At 56.8% G+C, this 16291-nt stretch overlaps 1 protein-coding gene across 3 annotated transcripts in view; it reads left to right on the top strand.

Annotated features, from left to right (window-relative positions):
- Nucleotides 1-545: 545 nt before the first annotated feature.
- The window catches only part of PAPLN (papilin, proteoglycan like sulfated glycoprotein), a 31663-nt gene continuing 15917 nt past the window's right edge, over nucleotides 546-16291 (top strand). For 2 of the 3 annotated variants that reach the window (XM_065871809.1, XM_065871810.1), the window contains exons 1-13: nucleotides 546-599; nucleotides 5895-6010; nucleotides 6924-6984; nucleotides 7292-7394; nucleotides 8889-9019; nucleotides 10640-10763; nucleotides 11246-11326; nucleotides 11403-11575; nucleotides 11661-11784; nucleotides 12271-12397; nucleotides 13375-13582; nucleotides 14105-14287; nucleotides 14510-14651. In XM_065871809.1, coding sequence (XP_065727881.1) covers nucleotides 546-599; nucleotides 5895-6010; nucleotides 6924-6984; nucleotides 7292-7394; nucleotides 8889-9019; nucleotides 10640-10763; nucleotides 11246-11326; nucleotides 11403-11575; nucleotides 11661-11784; nucleotides 12271-12397; nucleotides 13375-13582; nucleotides 14105-14287; nucleotides 14510-14651 — 1627 coding nt within the window. The remainder of the gene's footprint in view (nucleotides 600-5894; nucleotides 6011-6923; nucleotides 6985-7291; nucleotides 7395-8888; nucleotides 9020-10639; nucleotides 10764-11245; nucleotides 11327-11402; nucleotides 11576-11660; nucleotides 11785-12270; nucleotides 12398-13374; nucleotides 13583-14104; nucleotides 14288-14509; nucleotides 14652-16291) is intronic. The other variant, XM_065871811.1, reaches the window with a different exon arrangement.

The raw sequence follows: 16291 nt of genomic DNA, 5'->3' as shown, positions 1-16291 counted from the left end.
TTTTTTTTTTTCTTTTGCTGTACGCGGGCCTCTCACTGTTGTGGCCTCTCCCGTTGCGGAGCACAAACTCCGGACGCGCAGGCCCAGCGGCCATGGCTCACAGGCCCAGCCGCTCTGCGGCATGTGGGATTCTCCCGGACCGGGGCACGAACCCGCGTCTCCTGCATCGGCAGGCCGACTCTCAACCACTGTGCCACCAGGGAAGCCCTTGTCTTTGTTTTTAAGGAAGTATTTTTAATTGCCCTCTTTCCATCCCTCTGAAACCCTGAAAGAAGTTACTCTTGAACTTTTAGAAGCCAGTTATAGACGGGCCTTCCCTCCCTCACCGTGTGAGTGGCACGGCCGCTCCGCTGCGCCCCACGGCATCCCCACCAGTCCCTCTGCGGGTGTCCGGGTCACCTGTGGGCAGCCGGGAAGGAGGGACAGGCCACCCGCGCCGCGCCGGCCCAGGAGACCGCGAGGAGCGCGGGATTCGGGGTGGGTGGGGCGGCGCCTTGTCCCGCCCACGCGCTCCAACCCTGGCCTCTCCCGCAGGCCAGGCCGAGATGCAGCTGCTGCTGCTCGCGCTTCTGCTGCTGCCCCAGGCGCCCGGGTCCTCGGTGAGTTCGACCCTTCCCCTCCACCCTGCCCCGCCCCGCCCCGCCCCGCCCCGGGAGGACCCTGCTGGGGAGGCGGGGGCGAGGGCTTGGCCGCGGGCCGGAGTCCCCGACGGCTGGAGCACCCCCGGCAGTGGCGCCATCCCCAGGAGAGGGCCAATGTCGGCGACGGGGACGGTGGTGTGGGAGAAGGGAACCCTCGGCCCCAGCTCCTTCAAAGAGGGGTGGGACCTTGAAACTTCCCTCCTGGCTTTGAGGCACAGTTTGCAGAAATGGCAACGTCCCAGCGCCCTCCCCCTTCAGAAGGTGCTGGGGGGCACTGCTAATGCTGGGAACGTCCTGTCCGGGTGGTATATCACGGTGGAAGGAAGAGGGGGTCAGTGCTGGCGCCAGACAAGATGCAGGGCTAGGTGGCCCATCCCACCAGATGTCTGCCACCTGCCTGGGACCAAACTCAGCTGCTCCTCAGTGGGGCGGTTTGGGGTGCCAGCCATTCCCCACTGCCTTTGGGGTTAGCATCTAGAGCAGGGCTGACCGATAGAACCTTCTGAGATGATGGAAATGTTCTGCATCTGTGCTGTCCAATAAGATAACCACTCAGTTCATGTGGTTACTGAGCACATGAAATGTGGCTAATGCAGCTGAGGAACTGAATCTCATTTGATTTTGATTAATGTGAATTTAAATAGACTCATGCGGTTAGTGGCTACCGCATTAGCGCAAATTTAGAAAGTGGACACAGGAAGTCAACTGGTGATCACAGTAGTGGTTTCATTAGCCCGAAGGACAGGGCTCCCTGGAGAACACACCTGGGTTCTATGGAGGTACAGAGAATCTTCTAGACCACAGGACCGATCTTTGGGGAAGGGACTGTCTGCAGAGCAGGGCTTGGTCCTGGAGGCTGCTCCTGACAAGTTTCTCCTGCGTTGACAGGATGGAGGGCACAGATTCTGTCCTGTCCCTGGAGGGCGCTCCGCAGGGGGAGACCCACAGCCCTACCTAGCCCTCCGAGGCCAGCAGGAGGACCCCTGAGAAAGGACCCAAACTGTTTGCTGCCTTGAGGAGGGCAGGGGGAATGATGCCTCAGTGGAAATGTGAGTGGAGGATGAGAAGGACTCCTCCGACCAGGGCCGAGAGGGGCAGGCAGGGATGGACGTCAGCAGTGGGCACTGCTCCAGAGCCCCACGGATTTAGCATGGGCCACAGTCAGAGCAGAGAGTGGGCTAAAGCCCCCTTGCTCATGTCCTCTCCACCACCTTCTGGCATCTCCGGGTCATCTTTGCCTCCCCATGGTCCTTGTTCCCTAAGTGCCACACTCTGAGGTCCTCGGCACAGGCTTTATCCTAGTGCCTGGCTGAAGCTCAGAGCTCAGGGTGGGGGTGGGGCATGGTGACAGTGTCAGGACACCAGGATGAAACTCAGAGCCACCTCCTAACAGCTGTGACCCTAAGCAAATCACCAGGTCTTAGATTCCTTTAATGGGGGGGGCAGGGGGATAATAACACCCACCCACAGGTTGCATGCAGGTGAAGTGAGTCAAGGTATCCATAGCAACCTGGGTCCTCTTTGGTGCTCTCTCCCTTAGAGACACCTGGATAGCTGGGGCTGAAAACTCTCCACACCCCCTGCACTGTCTGGGTGAGGGTGTGGCTCAGGCTGGTTTTAGCTGGGTGCAGCCCCCTGCCCCATGGCCCGGGCCGGTTCTAGCTGAGGCCAGGACTTCCTCACCTGACCCCCAGAACTTCATGGGATCATTCTCAGTGCTGACAGGGGTCAGCCTGAGCAGTGTGAGTAGCTGATTACGGAGGGATAAAGCACCACGCCCCTTGCCGCCCCCAACCCCAGGCTGGTCGGGGGGAGGCTTCACGAGGGGGACTTTCAATCTCCTCGCCTCTGCCTCTGTTCCCACTCCCACCCTCACCCATGCACGTCGGGCAGCTGATCCCCTGGGAACAGTGCAGCAGGAAAGGGGGCTCCTGAGTTGCCCAGGTGGGGGTTGGAGGAGGAGCTGGTGGGGTGCTGAGAGTGTCAGGGGGCAGGTGAGGACAGGCCCAGGGTGAGGGTGGACTGGAGCAGCTCATTCTGGCTTCACACCACCATGCGGCTCATGGTTTGGGTAATTATAGAGAAACAAGATGTGTCTGTGATGCTGCTGGCTGGCTGCTTTCTTTTTGTCAGAGAAACTAAAGTACAGGACAGGGCCTGGCTCTAGGATGCCTGCTTCACGGGTGCTGGGCTCGGGGGCAAGGGGATGTTTGTAAGGCTTGGTACTTAAGGGGTCCTGTATTCAGGTGAGTCCTCCCCCACCCCATCCTGAAGGCCCAAGGTGGCTGGGTGGCAGGGGTGCCCCTTGTTGCCTTGCCCACGCCGGTAAGCCCAGCCCAGTCGCAGGGAAGGGTAGACTGGGGAGGCTCCGTCTTGTTCTTCAGGAGTGAGACTGACATCCAAACAGGACTTGGTCAGAGGTAATTAGTAGCCAGGCGGAGGTGGCAGGATGAGAAAGCAGCAGTTCTTGTGGGCCGCTTCCAGAATTCTTATTTTGTAGTGATGAGTCTGGAGTGGAGGTGCTTGTGGTCCCTGGAAAGTCACCCTCCAACCCCGACACTCAATATCTTCCCCTTTAAAATGGGAACGGATCCAAGTAAATTTTAGTTTAAATTTCATAGAACACTTTTATATTCTGGTTCGCTGGTTTTTGGAGGCTTGGCGAGTTTGGCCCAGTTAGAACTGAAGGGTAAATGATTTGAGGTGTGAAAGCTCAGACCTTTGGTCTGGCTGGCCCTTCCTTCTTGGTTTTGTACGTGGTTCATTGCATGTGTGAGTTGTTTTGATTCAGGGTTCTGGTTTTATTATAAAACAAGGAAAACCTAATGTTTGGCACCGAGGCGCTAGAACCTCCATCCTCACCCGGCGGGTGGCTCGCGACGGGAGGAAGAGTTTGCTTTTCCACATTAGGACTTGAATTCTTCCTCTGGAAAATGGCAGGGATTTCTTTCCCCTAGAGATTCTTATGTCGTGATGCCCTAAAATAAAGTCCCCTTCCAGCAAACGGGACATATTTCCAGTCCACCTTTTGCCTCCTAGCAAGAAATCAAGTCCAACACTTCTCCAGCTCCTTAGGCCTCGGCTAGTGTCGGCGTTGGTTCTCCAGGTGAGGTCGGTGGGAACCTGGTGAAAGAGCAGAGGCCTTGAGTGGAGACAACCTGCTATTGTGTCCACCTGTTCCTACGTGCCTCCCTCTCTCTCTGCCTCTCTTTTCTCCATGCACTGGGGTCCGTCAGGTTGTTCTGAGGAGTGAATGAGAGAATATGTGTGTAGCATGTGGGCTTCTGATGCCAGCTGCAGGGTGTCCGATCTTTCGGGTGGGAAACTGTATCTATTAGGATTATTTTCCTGTTACAGAGTCCCAAATAACAGTCCTTCCACAAGAAAGACTTGATCCCTCTTTCAAATAAACACCCAGAGGTCAGAAGTCTAGGGATGTTCTGTCTCACCACATCCTCCAGGCTCCAGATTCTTCTATCTTTGCTTCACTATGTGAAGCCTCCATTCCCAAATTACCTTATAGTTTAGAAGGCTGCTCCAACTCCAGCCATCACATCTGATTTCCAAATAGCAGGAAGGAATACAGGAGGAAGAAGAAAAAGGGCAAATGCACATGCAAGCTATCTCTTAGGGACACCTTGTTTTATTGCGTTTGTAGATACTGCATTTTTTACCGATTGAGGGTTTGTGGCAACTCTGTGTCGAGCAAGTCTGTCGGTGCCGTTTTTCCAACAGCATTTGCTCAGTTTGTGTCTCTGTGTCACATTTTGGTAATTCTCATAATATTTCAAATTTTTCATCATCATTATACTTGTTAGTTATCTATGATCAGTGATCTTTGTTACTGTTGCAAAAAGATTACAACTTTCTGCAAGTTCAGATGATGGTTAGCATTTTTTAGCAATAAAGTACTTTTTAAAAATAAATGATTTTATTTTTTTGGCTGTGTTGGGTCTTTTGCTGCGTGTGGGCTTTCTCTAGATGCGGCGAGCGGGGGCTACTCTTCATGGCGGTGCACAGGCTTCTCATTGCGTTGGCTTCTCTTGTTGTGGATCATGGGCTCTAGGGGCACGGGCTTCATTTGTTGTGGCACGGGCTCAGTAGTTGTGGCTCTCGGGCTCTAGAGCACAGGCTCAGTAGTTGTGGTGCACGGGCTTAGCTGCTCTGCAGCATGTGGGATCTTCCTGGACCGGGAATCGAACCCGTGTCCCCTGCACTGGCAGGCAGATTCTTAACCACTGCACCACCAGGGAAGCCCCAAGTACTTTAAATTGAGGTGCATACATTTGTTTCTGTTTTTTCTTAGACAGAACGCTTAATAGATTACAGTATAACGCAAACAACTTTTATAGGCACTGGGAAATCCCCATATTTGTGTGATTTGCTTTTTCACCATATTTGTTCTATACCGGTGTTCTGGAACCAAACGTACAATATCTCTGAGGTATGCCTGTACTGGAGGCTGCTACCCAACACTTTTATGTACATCTCACTGACAAGAATTTAGTGATATAGCTGTGGTTAGCTGCAGGAAATCTGGGAAATGAATTTTGGGGTGGAGGCAGCCAGGTATCCAGCTAAGAGTCAAGGGTTCTCTTAATAGGAGAAGGGGAGGATGGATATTAGGAAAGTCCTGGGAGTCCCTGCCACAGATCGGCAGGAAGAAACCACAGCCCCCACTCCAACCACGCACGCACGCACGATTAGATTAAGTTCTTATTCTAATAGGCCAGAGCTACAAAAACATGGCGCTGCCCGTGGGCAACATTCCCCGCACAGGTGGAGCCCTGTCTGCCTGATGACACGCTGTTCTTCCTGCCCTTTTGTATCTCCCTCCTGGAAGGGCATGCTTTGCTGATCCGTGGGCTTCCATTCAAGGGAATGTTTGCAGACATCTTGATTCTCAAACCAGGCTCTTCCCAGCCAGGGGATATCACAGTCAGGGGAGAGATCTCTGCCCCCAGCTTGGCGGCTTGCCCGCTGTACTTGGCAAGTAGGGGCGGCTGGTGGAGGTGGCGTTGACGGATGAGAAGGCCGGCTCCCAGCTCCTTATGGTGACAGCTGGCCAGTTCCACAAATGAGTATGTCCGGGTGCCTGGTGGTGCTGCCGTCCTGAAGGCTTGGCACTAAGAGACAAGATTTCAGGTTCTTTGCAGGGGAGGGGGTGTTTTGAGACAGGGGGCCCCGGGGGAGCCCTGAGCACCCTGTGGGGCTCCGAGTGCTGAGTCCCCTCCTGAGTGTCTCCTCCCGCAGGCTCCCAGGGTGAGGCGGCAGAGTGACACCTGGAGCTCCTGGGGCAGCTGGAGCCCTTGCAGCCGGACCTGTGGAGGGGGCGTCAGCTTCCGGGAGCGCCCCTGCTACTCCCAGAGGTAGGAAGGCGGGAATGGGCCAGTTTGTAAAAAGAGGGCAGGCGTGAGGGAGCAGCTGGGTCTTGGGCTAGGTGTCCCGGGCCAGTGCCAGGCCACAGGGGCAGGACCTACGACGTAATGGATTTGTGCTGGGAGCAGCGTTAGTGGAGAATTTGAAATTGAGTCATTTCCACGTCCTTACACTCTGACTGCAACAACAACCTTATTTCAGGGGGCTGGAGCCATTCCTGCTTCATCCACCCCGAGTCTCTAGATCCGCATGCAGTGCCTGGCAGGTGCAGTGAATTCTTGTTGAATTAATGAATAATCTCCAACAGTTTAACCTGTGTGGTTTCTCTACTGTCAGCCTCTTTGTCAAGTATAGATGTTTTTCGCTCTAAGTGACTTAGTAAGCACCTGCTCTGTGCTCTGCACTCTGATAGGTACTATAGGGTGCAAAAGAAGGGGTGATGACACCCTGCCTGTCAGTGGGTTTACCTGTTCCTGAAAACTTTGCGTGAAGAGGGAGAGAGATAAGACATTACTATAAGTGCCTTATCCTCATTTACTCCTTAAGTGGCAGAATAACCTTACCAAGTGGGTAAGTATTATATCTTATTGTGTCTCCAAGGGCAGAATTTGAGGCTTCTCTGGGAATTTGCTTTAAGAGGCAGAGAGGCCCCAAGTTAGACAAACTCCGGGGTAGTTAGACTTCTGGGTCTGGCTTCTCCCAGGTATAAACAGAGGGCTGATTAAACCTACCTAAAGGGATTTATGTGTGAGGCCGCACCCCTCCTCTCCTTGCCACCCCTCGGGCCCGGTGGTGCCCACCAGGTGGCGCCACCGAAGCTGGGGTCCTGGCGGGGGAGCCCCAGGAGGGGGCGGGGTGTTGGGTCATGGGGGTTCGGGTCTTCCCAGCGCTCTCGCCCTGCAGGAGAGATGGGGGCTCCGGCTGCGTGGGCCCCTCCCGGAGCCACCGCTCTTGCCGCCCTGAGGTAAGGTAAAACCCCCGGGGGTGGGGGACAGCTTCCCGGACTCCCTGCTCGGCTGACATCCTAGCCCTCGGGGGCCCTCCTGTCGGTGCACAGCAACCCCTTCCTCACCCACCCTGAAATGATAGCTTCGCCCGGGCAGCCCAAGGCCCCTAGAGCGGGCTCACGGGAACCCTGGGGACCCGACTCCACCTCCCCGAAGCTACAGCGGGGGTTGGGGGGACAGGACCCCACCTCCCCGGGGCTAACCGGGCGGCAGACCCCAGTGGTGGACCCACGAGCCCCTTCCCTTGTCCCCTTCGCCCCGCAGAGCTGTCCCGACGGGGCCCGCGACTTCAGGGCGGAGCAGTGCGCCGAGTTCGACGGCCAGGAGTTCCAGGGGCGGCGGTACAAGTGGCTGCCGTACTACGGCGGTAAGTGCGCGAGTCCCTCCGACTGCTGCCCCTCCCTGCGTTGCCCTATGCTGGGCCCCATCTTTGGGGGATCTCTTTGCTACACTGACTGCATTTCTCAGTTCTCATTACCATATTATAGACACGTTGTCAAATACATTTAAAGAGAAACCTCCAGTACCCCCAGCAGGGCACAACAGTGGTGGTCGTTTTGAGGTTTTTCCATCCTTTTCCCCTCTGTACGTACGTTTTCAAACAAAGCCTTGGCCAAGCCTCTGACGTTTTGAGACTTCTTTTTTTGGCCTGCTCCGGAAGCATTCCTCACGTGGCAGGAGGCATGGTGGGGGGCCAGGCAGGGGCTGGGGTGCGAGGTGGCGAGTGGAGTCTGTGCCCGAGTTTGTGCAAACTGCAGGCTGGGCTGCAGGGGGCTTGATGTGGCAAGAGCTCGTTTACTCAGAGTCTCTGGGGCCGGAACCTGGCTCTGGGTAAATCTGAGGAAGATGTAGGTCATTAATTTTTAGAGCAATACAGTTCAAGAAAACAAACAAACAAAAAACACTAACATGTGTACTTAAAACATTTTAGATGAGTCAGGACATACCTTAGGATAATCCTTCTGAGTAGTAGTTTTCACTGCTCACTGTGGATGACTCCTGGAAACTCTGTGGCACTCGGGGTTCCAAATCAGTAAACAGAGCTGTGTGTGCTCTGGGGTGGGGAAGGGGTCTTGGCCAGAGGCGGGGGTGGCCCCAGTGGGGTGGTTTGCATTCATTGCTCCTCCTGGATCCTAAGGTTGAGGGTATGTTGAAAATAATTTAAATACATGTTATAGAAAAATTAGAACACAGAGGAAAGTTTAAAAAGGGTTGTTGAGGGATGCCTTCTTTGGGTGGAGGTGATTACAATCCTGTTAGCACTTCTGGGCTGTTTAAACAATGTGTATATAATATTTAGATAAATATAAAAATTGAAACAAGAAAAAAACCTTAACCCTATCTCTTTCATAGGATCCCGGCTAGCATTTCATGCTAGCCCTTTTCACATTATTCTCTCTCTGTTTACATATTTGTAGTTATTACATAGAATCACTTTGCACTCTGTTATAAGCGTCTTCCCACATTACTGTCTGGCCTTCATAATCATAGTTTTTAATAGCACAGTCAACATGCATAATATTCTAGTGATAGATAATAGAGTAGCTGATTGTTAAAACTTGGACTATTATAAATAATAAGGCTGGGATAGACCTCTTCAAATGTCTAGCTTTTTCCTTATTCTGGGATTTTTCTTCGACTTGATTCCCAGGGATTCCCAGAGATGCAGCGGTTTCGGGGAGAGCATCCCTTCTCCCTGGGTTGGGGGTGGGATTCTGAGCCACTGGGAGTATGTATGGTGCTGTGGGCCCCTCCCAGTCGTGGGCGCGCGTGCTTCTGGCTCCTGCCTACACTTCGCTGTTGCTAGGACAGGCCTTGAACCTCGCTCAGCCTCTCAGCTTTCCCCTCTTGTTTGCCACAGCCCCAAACAAATGTGAACTGAACTGCATTCCCAAGGGGGAGAGCTTCTACTACAAGCACAGGGAGGCCGTCATCGACGGGACACCCTGCGAGCCTGGCAAACGGGACATCTGCGTGGATGGCAGCTGCCGGGTGAGTTATGCCCCTACCCCCACCAGATGGCTTGAGGCCTGTTGCAGACGTCACCCAGCCCCGCACCAGCAGGCCAGGGGCTCTCATGACTTTGACGTCTTCTCAAGACTAGCTTCTAAGGTGCCTTGCATCGCAGATGCCCTGTGACCCTCTTACCTTTGCCCTTTGAAAACTCTAGCCCCACAGTAAGAGGAGCCCTGTGGGTGGCACTGTGAATGCTGAGGCTACCACCTCTTCCCGGTAATTTTGTTTCCACGCTGCTCTTCACAGCTGCTCACAATTATACTAAATGAACCTCTCTTCCGTTATTTTTTTTAATTAATTAATTTATTTATGGCTGTGTTGGGTCTTCATTTCTGTGCGAGGGCTTTCTCTAGTTGTGGCAAGCGGGGGCCACTCTTCATCGCGGTGCGTGGGCCTCTCACTATCGCGGCCTCTCTTGTTGAGGAGCACAGGCTTCAGACGCACAGGCTCAGCAGTTGTGGCTCACGGGCCTAGTTGCTCGGTGGCATGTGGGATCTTCCCAGACCAGGGCTTGAACCCGTGTCCCCTGCATTAGCAGGCATTTTCTCAACCACTGCGCCACCAGGGAATCCCCATTATTCTTAATTCTTTCCATTCCCCTCTCCCACCCCTGGATTTCCTCCTATTTTCAGATACTTGAAGACAATGTCCCTGTAGCCTTCTCTCCTGTATCCTCAAATCTTCCAGACATAAATATTCTAATACATTCGCCAGTGTATTTCTTCTTTTTTTTTAAATTTATGTATTTTATTTATTTGTTTTTGGCTGTGTTGGGTCTTTGTTGCTGGGCGCGGGCTTTCTCTAGTGGCGAGCGGCGGCTACTCCTCGTTGAGGTGCACAGGCTTCTGACTGCGGTGGCTTCTCTTGTTGTGGAGCGTGGGATCTAGGTGCACAGGCTTCTGACTGCGGTGGCTTCTCTTGTTGTGGAGCATGGGATCTAGGCGCACGGGCTTCAGTAGTTGTGGCATGTGGCCTCAGTAGTTGTAGCTCATGGGCAAGTAATAGAAACCCAACTAAAACTGACTTAAGGAAAAAGATGCCACTGAGGGAGGGGCTGGCTGCAGGTGCCTGAATGACGTTGCTGGAAGCACCTCTCTCCTTGTCTCTTTGGTCAGCTTAGGGGCAGACAGGTTCTTCTGATGAGGTGTGAAGATGGCCCAGCAGCCCAGGCTTCAGTTGTCCCAGCCTGGCAACTCCCTGGGACAGGGCGCCCTATTCCCAGGAGTTCCAGCAACCCGGGGTTGCCTTTGGCTTGTCCTGGCCTGGGGCTCCCCCTGTGAGCTTTGAGCAAGGCATACAACCCGCTGATTGGCCCGAAGCCACTGTTGGGGGACTGTATGCAAACTCTGTGGGAGAGAGGCGGCTCCCACAGAGGGAGGAAGATGAGGTGCTATTGCCAGAGAAGGGGACACGGGTGCCGAGCAGGCAGAAGAGGTGGATTGTCAGCCACAGGCCAGATTCAAGGTTTACTCGGCCCCCATGGCTAGTGAATGGTTACTGCACCTCCTGGACCTGGCTATGTGGCCAGGGTTCAAGTCCTGGTGTGACCGTGACTCACTCTGGTCTCTCCCATCTCCCCTCATCTCTGCCTGGCAGGTTGTCGGCTGTGACTACAACCTGGACTCATCGAAGCAGGAGGACGAGTGTCTGCAGTGTGGCGGTGATGGCACGACCTGCTACCCCGTCACAGGCGTCTTTGATGCCAATGACCTCAGCAGAGGTGGGGCTCCTCCCGGGGTCCACAGACAGTTGAGAGAAGGGTCTGTTACCTGCTCCTTCCTGGCCTGTCTCCCTCACTGGCTGAGTTGCTCTCATGGCACTTAGTGGGTCTGATCTGGCACTCAGGTCATGAAAGCCCTGAGGTCCTGCCTTGGGGTGGAGGCCAAACCCTTGTCCAGGAGCCTGTGGGCTCACACTAGGGTCTCTGCCCCCTTATCCAGTGGCCGGATGCCTCCTCATCCCTTCCCCCACTGTCCCCATCTGCCCCCTCCCCTCCCGGTCAGTATGGGTGCTGGAGCCTGCCCGCCCCTCTGGGCTTTGGAAGGCTGTCTGCTCCTCAGGAACACTCTTTCCCAAGCACCCCGCCCTGCCTGTGTCCTCCTTGCCCTTCCCTGACCCCACCTGTGCTGCTGGGCACGTAGCATCCTCAGGGCCACCTCCTCCCTGTGGCCGAGTGGTCCCGGAGCATCTCTGTCCCCTCAGGCTACAACCAGATCCTCATAGTTCCCGTGGGGGCCACCAGCATCCGCATTGAGGAGGCGGCTGCCAGCAGGAATTTCCTGGGTGAGGAAAGTTTTGGGTCTGGGGCAGGGGGGTGGGTCCTGCCAGGGCAGCTGACCTGGGTGCTCGCCCCGCACAGCGGTGAAGAGCGTCCGTGGTGAATACTACCTCAACGGGCACTGGACCATCGAGGGCGCCCGGGCCCTGCCTGTGGCCAGCACCATCCTGCACTATGAACGGGGAACTGAGGGGGACCTGGCGCCCGAGCGGCTCCACGCCCGCGGCCCCACCTCGGAGCCCCTGATCATCGAGGTGAGGGGGCGGCCAGCAGGAGGGCTGTGGGCTGGGCGGGCACGGCCCCCTGGCATCAGGCCTCAGTGGGGACCCTCCTGCACAGCTCATCAGCCAGGAGCCCAACCCTGGCGTGCGCTTCGAGTACCACCTGCCCCTGAGCGCCCCCCGGCCCGGCTTCAGCTGGAGCCACGGCTCGTGGGGCGACTGCAGCGCCACGTGTGGTGGAGGTGAGGGCAGGGCCCCGGTCAGGGGGCGCGGCTGCACGCGGGGCTTGGCTCTCTCTTCCGGGCGCTCCAGCTGTGGGTGCGAGGTGGACAAGTAGAGGAGACAGCTTCACGTCATGGGGGGATCACCTGGGGGAAACCCAGAGATCAGGAGACTCGAGGAAGGGCCCCCACCCAACCTAAGAGAACCAGAGGGCTTCCCCGAGGCAGTGGCATCTCACAGGAGACAGTATTCCATTGTCAGTGGAGCCTGGGCCTGGAGCTAGTGGTCAGGTGTCAGAGCGGGGCTCCATCGCCCACAGATACAAGTCTCTGAACCTCAGTTTCCTCATCCGTAAATTGAGGATGGTGATGGCAGCCTACCCCAGGGGGTCATTTGAGGCTTAATCAAGGCGACGCTTGGGATATGTCCGGAAGGGTGCCTGGCCCAGAGAATGCATTTGGCGAGTCTGGGCTGACTGGTTGCCTGCTACGGCCGGGCCTCTGCAGGTCAGCAGACCCGCCCCGTGTTCTGCACCATCGACAATGAGGTCTACCCCGAACACCTGTGCCGGCACCAGCTGCGGCCGGCTGACCGCCGCCCCTGCAGCCCTCAGCCCTGCCCACACACCAAGCGGTGAGGCCCTGCTGGCCCCCTTGGCCCCTGCGGGATCCAAGCTCTTAGGTGGGAAGGGAGTGGGGTCCTTCAGCCACTTTAGACGTTGAGCAAAGAAGGAGGTTGAGGGGCTCCTCAGAGCTGTGGCCAGAGGGGGAGCAGCCAGCCGTCAGCCAGGCAGGGACAGTGGGGGGTCCTGAGCATGAGACCCCAGGCTATTCCGTCCGCCATCCTGAGCCCACACAGTGCCCAGAATGTCCAGGCTGGCGGCGGGAGGGTTGGCGGGGTATCGGAGGCCCCGTTTGTCTGAGCTGGCAGGGGACTTGGCAGATGCCAAGGAGTGGGCCAGGGCTCGGGCCAAGGGGACTGAGGGCATTGGCAGTGCCTGTGTTTGTGCACAAGGGACCTCTTACCTGCACCGGCCCAGAGCGTGGCCCCTCACTGGGGCCCAGCGTGTGTGCAGGAACAGGTGCTCCTGGGCCACAGGCTCCCCGCAGGGCTGTGCAGTCCTTCCTCCCTGTGGCCTTGGTGGCAGCTGGTCTCTTGGGATGGTGGTGGGTGTGGCTTTGCATGTGGGCTGGCCCTTTCTTCTAGGTCCTTGGGCCCCACAGCCAGGAAGGGCCACTCCCCACTTGGGTGAGCACAGCCCCTCCGGGAGATGCTCCCCACTAAGTTCAGCCCCAGAGGGGATGGAGTCTGGCTGGGGGTGATGGCTGACCTGGCGAGGAGGAGGAAGTGGGGGACGCAGGTGAGGACAGGAACTCTGAGAGGGAGGCGGCCAGGCTCCGTGTTTTTAGGGACCAGTGCACAGTGGTGGGAATGGGTGAGCAGGGCCGGACCTTGGCCTTTGCGCAGGGCTCTTTGCCCCTCACATGCACTGCCTGATGCTCAGAGAATGGGCTGGGTGGGGGTTCCCCACTCAGCTCCTGTGCCCCCTTGGGCCTGGACCTTGGCGCCTGCTGCAGGGCCAGCCTCACCGCCTTCCTGCTCCCTGCCAGCTGGAAGACGGGGCCCTGGACTCCCTGCTCGGCCTCCTGTGAGGGCGGCTCCCAGTCCCGCACCGTCTACTGTGTCTCGTCTGATGGCCCCGGCGTCCAGGAGGCTGCTGAGGACACCGAGTGTGCGGCCCTGCCTGAGAAGCCCCCTACCACACAGGCCTGTAACCTGCAGCGCTGCACAGCCTGGAGCGCAGAGCCCTGGGGCGAGGTGAGGCCCGGGCCTTGCTAGGAGGGGCGGAAGTCAGGAGCTGGGTCTTGGGCCTGGGCAGTAGCAGGGCAGGGCTGGGAGGCTTGTCCTCCGCCTCCGGCAGACAGATCCTGGGAGTAAAGTGACCTGCCACGTGGTCTTGGAAGCAGTGGCCAAGGCTGGGACTAGAGCGAGGGCCTGGATTCCTGCTCCCGTGTTCTTCCTCCTTCTCTAGGGTCCCAGGCCGGGTGGGAAAGAAGAAGCCGGGCACGTTGTTTGGGGGCCAGGGAGAAGCTGGGGCTGCTGGTCACTGCTTCTGGCACCTACCTATGTTGCAGTTGCAAATGAAGGAATGTGGAAAACGCACCTCAGCTTGGTATCTGCAGCCATGGTTCAGGCTGTGTAACCGCAGGGGGATGACTCGGCCTCTCTGGGCCTGGGAACTGGGCATGGGGCAGCAGGGTGCTGTCTGCCCTCTGGGCCAGGCTGGTGGGACTCCAGCTGGGCGAGGACCAGCTCGTGCTGACAGCCCGGTCCTTACAGTGCTCTGTCAGCTGTGGCGCCGGGGTCCGGAGGCGGACTGTCACCTGCCGGGGTGACGAGGGGTCTCTGCTCCACGCCACAGCGTGCTCCTTGGAGGACCGTCCCCCCCTCACTGAGCCCTGTGTGCAGGAGAGCTGTCCCCCCCTCAGTGACCAGGCCTGGCACGTAGGCGCCTGGGGTCTAGTGAGTACTTCCCCCCACCCATACCTGCTGCCCAATCCCGGTCCCTTGGGTCTCTGACCGGAGGCTGCACATGTGCCTGTCCTTGGGTCTGACACGCAGTACCAGGCACCTTCCCCCTTCCCCCTTCCCCCTGCCTTATGGGTACCCCCCCACCCAGTCTCAGGGTCTCTCTCCCTTTGCGGGCTTGTTCTCTCTCCCCACTCCCACCCCGGGGGGCCCCAGTGCTCCAAGAGCTGCAGCTCGGGCACTCGGAGGCGCCAGGTGGTCTGCGCCATTGGCCCGCTCGGCCACTGTGGGAGCCTGCAGCCATCCAGGCCTGCGGATGTGGAGCCCTGTAACACGCAGCCCTGCCATCTTCCTCCAGGTAAGGACAGGAGGGGCAGCTGGTAGCTGGCCCCACCTCTTTCCCTGCTATCAACCTGGCCAGCCCTTCCTGCCGCTGGGCCTTTGCCTGTGCTGTCAGCCCCCTGGAACGCTCTCACACATCACCGTGTGCGAAGCCTTTGCCACCCACAAAGTCTGGCTCTGGACAGCCTCACCAGGCAGCCCTGTTTCCCCCCCTTGGAGGTGGCATCCCTTACCCCACCCCCATAGCTCACTGTAACTGCTGTCACTCTTAGGTTGGTTTCCGGGTGCTGCAGTGGTTGTACATGGTTTGTAGGCCTACTAGCTGTAAGCTTCTTGAGGGCCAGGTCGCCTTCCTTCTTTCTGTTTATACCCCTGCAGAACTTAGCTAGCGCGTGCTAGGTACTCAGTAATTGTTGAGTGACTGGGTTACTGAGTGCACAGAGGGAGGCCGTCCAGGAAGGATTGTCCTCGCGTATTGCCTCTGCCTTCCCGCCTCCCCTCACCCCCATCCCCACTGGGAAGGCAGGTGTCCCAGTCGTGAGGAGCTGCAGGACAAAGGGCACAGAGGCCAGCAACTTACTTGGTGTGAGGAAGTGTTACTGAGGGAAGGTATGGGTTGGGGCTGAGCCGGGGGGTGGGTGGTCGGCTTTGAGATACTGCAGAGAGGCGTTTGGCCCTGATGTGCTAATGATGGGGGAATGGTTGGGTTCCAGTGGAGGCACGTGGCAAGGTGGCTAAGAGCCAGTGGCCTGGAGGCAACAGCTAACCTGGATTCAAATCTCCACTCCACTGCTGACCAGCCATGTGGCCGTGGGCAGCTGCCCCTCCTCTCTGATCCTCGGTTTGCCCATCCGTACAGTGGGGTTAATAAGACTGACTTTCCAGGCTTGTGATGATCGCTTGGCACAGTGCCTGAATGCACAGTACTCCATAAGCAAAGGGTGGGTGGCAGTGGCGGTGAGGCTCTGGGGGACCCTGGGCCGGGCTCCTGGGGCTCCTTCGCCTGGGCCTGGCCCTTGGGGTGCACGAGCAGATGGATCCTCGGGCTCTTACAAGCCCAGCTCCCTGGAGCCACTCGGTGTCCCAGGACCCTGGATGCCTTCCTGGAAGAGGCTGTCCTGAACTTACCCCCGAGAGGCATTCACATAGGTCGAAAGGAGGGAAACAGAAAGAGAACTTCAGGCCAGGCTGAGTTGTAAAAGAAATAACCTTCATTGCTGTTTTCATAATTATAAAAATAATTATGTTCATTGTGGAAAATTCGGAGAATTTAGAAAATTAGTATATAGCGAGAAACTTAAATTACCCTTGACTCCATCCATTGTTGGGATAAATCTTTAGTGAACTTCCTTGTAACGTATGGGTGATTTTGTATCTCCTTTTTGCCCCTAATGACATTTGGTCTGGGAACATTTTTGTCTTGTGATTTCTAGGGGCTCCACAGAAGTCCATGGTGGGTAGGAATTTAGAATTTAGGTGGTTCCTGCTGTTTCGGGTACTGTAACTAGTGCTGTAGTGCTTACTGGCAAGTGCCCGGGAGGAGGGGCCGAGGGTGCAAAGAGGCGGCCCCCTGAGGGGTGGGCTTCTGAGCGGACACACCGGACAGCTCTGCTTCCCCGTCTTTTCTAGACTCTTGAGCAGTGCTCGCCAATAGAA

The sequence above is a fragment of the Phocoena phocoena genome, chromosome 2, assembly GCF_963924675.1.
Source record: "Phocoena phocoena chromosome 2, mPhoPho1.1, whole genome shotgun sequence".
In the NCBI taxonomy this organism is placed as follows: Eukaryota; Metazoa; Chordata; class Mammalia; order Artiodactyla; family Phocoenidae; genus Phocoena; species Phocoena phocoena.
The sequence above is the reverse complement of the archived record's forward strand: the minus strand, read 5'-3'. Positions and strand labels throughout refer to the sequence as shown.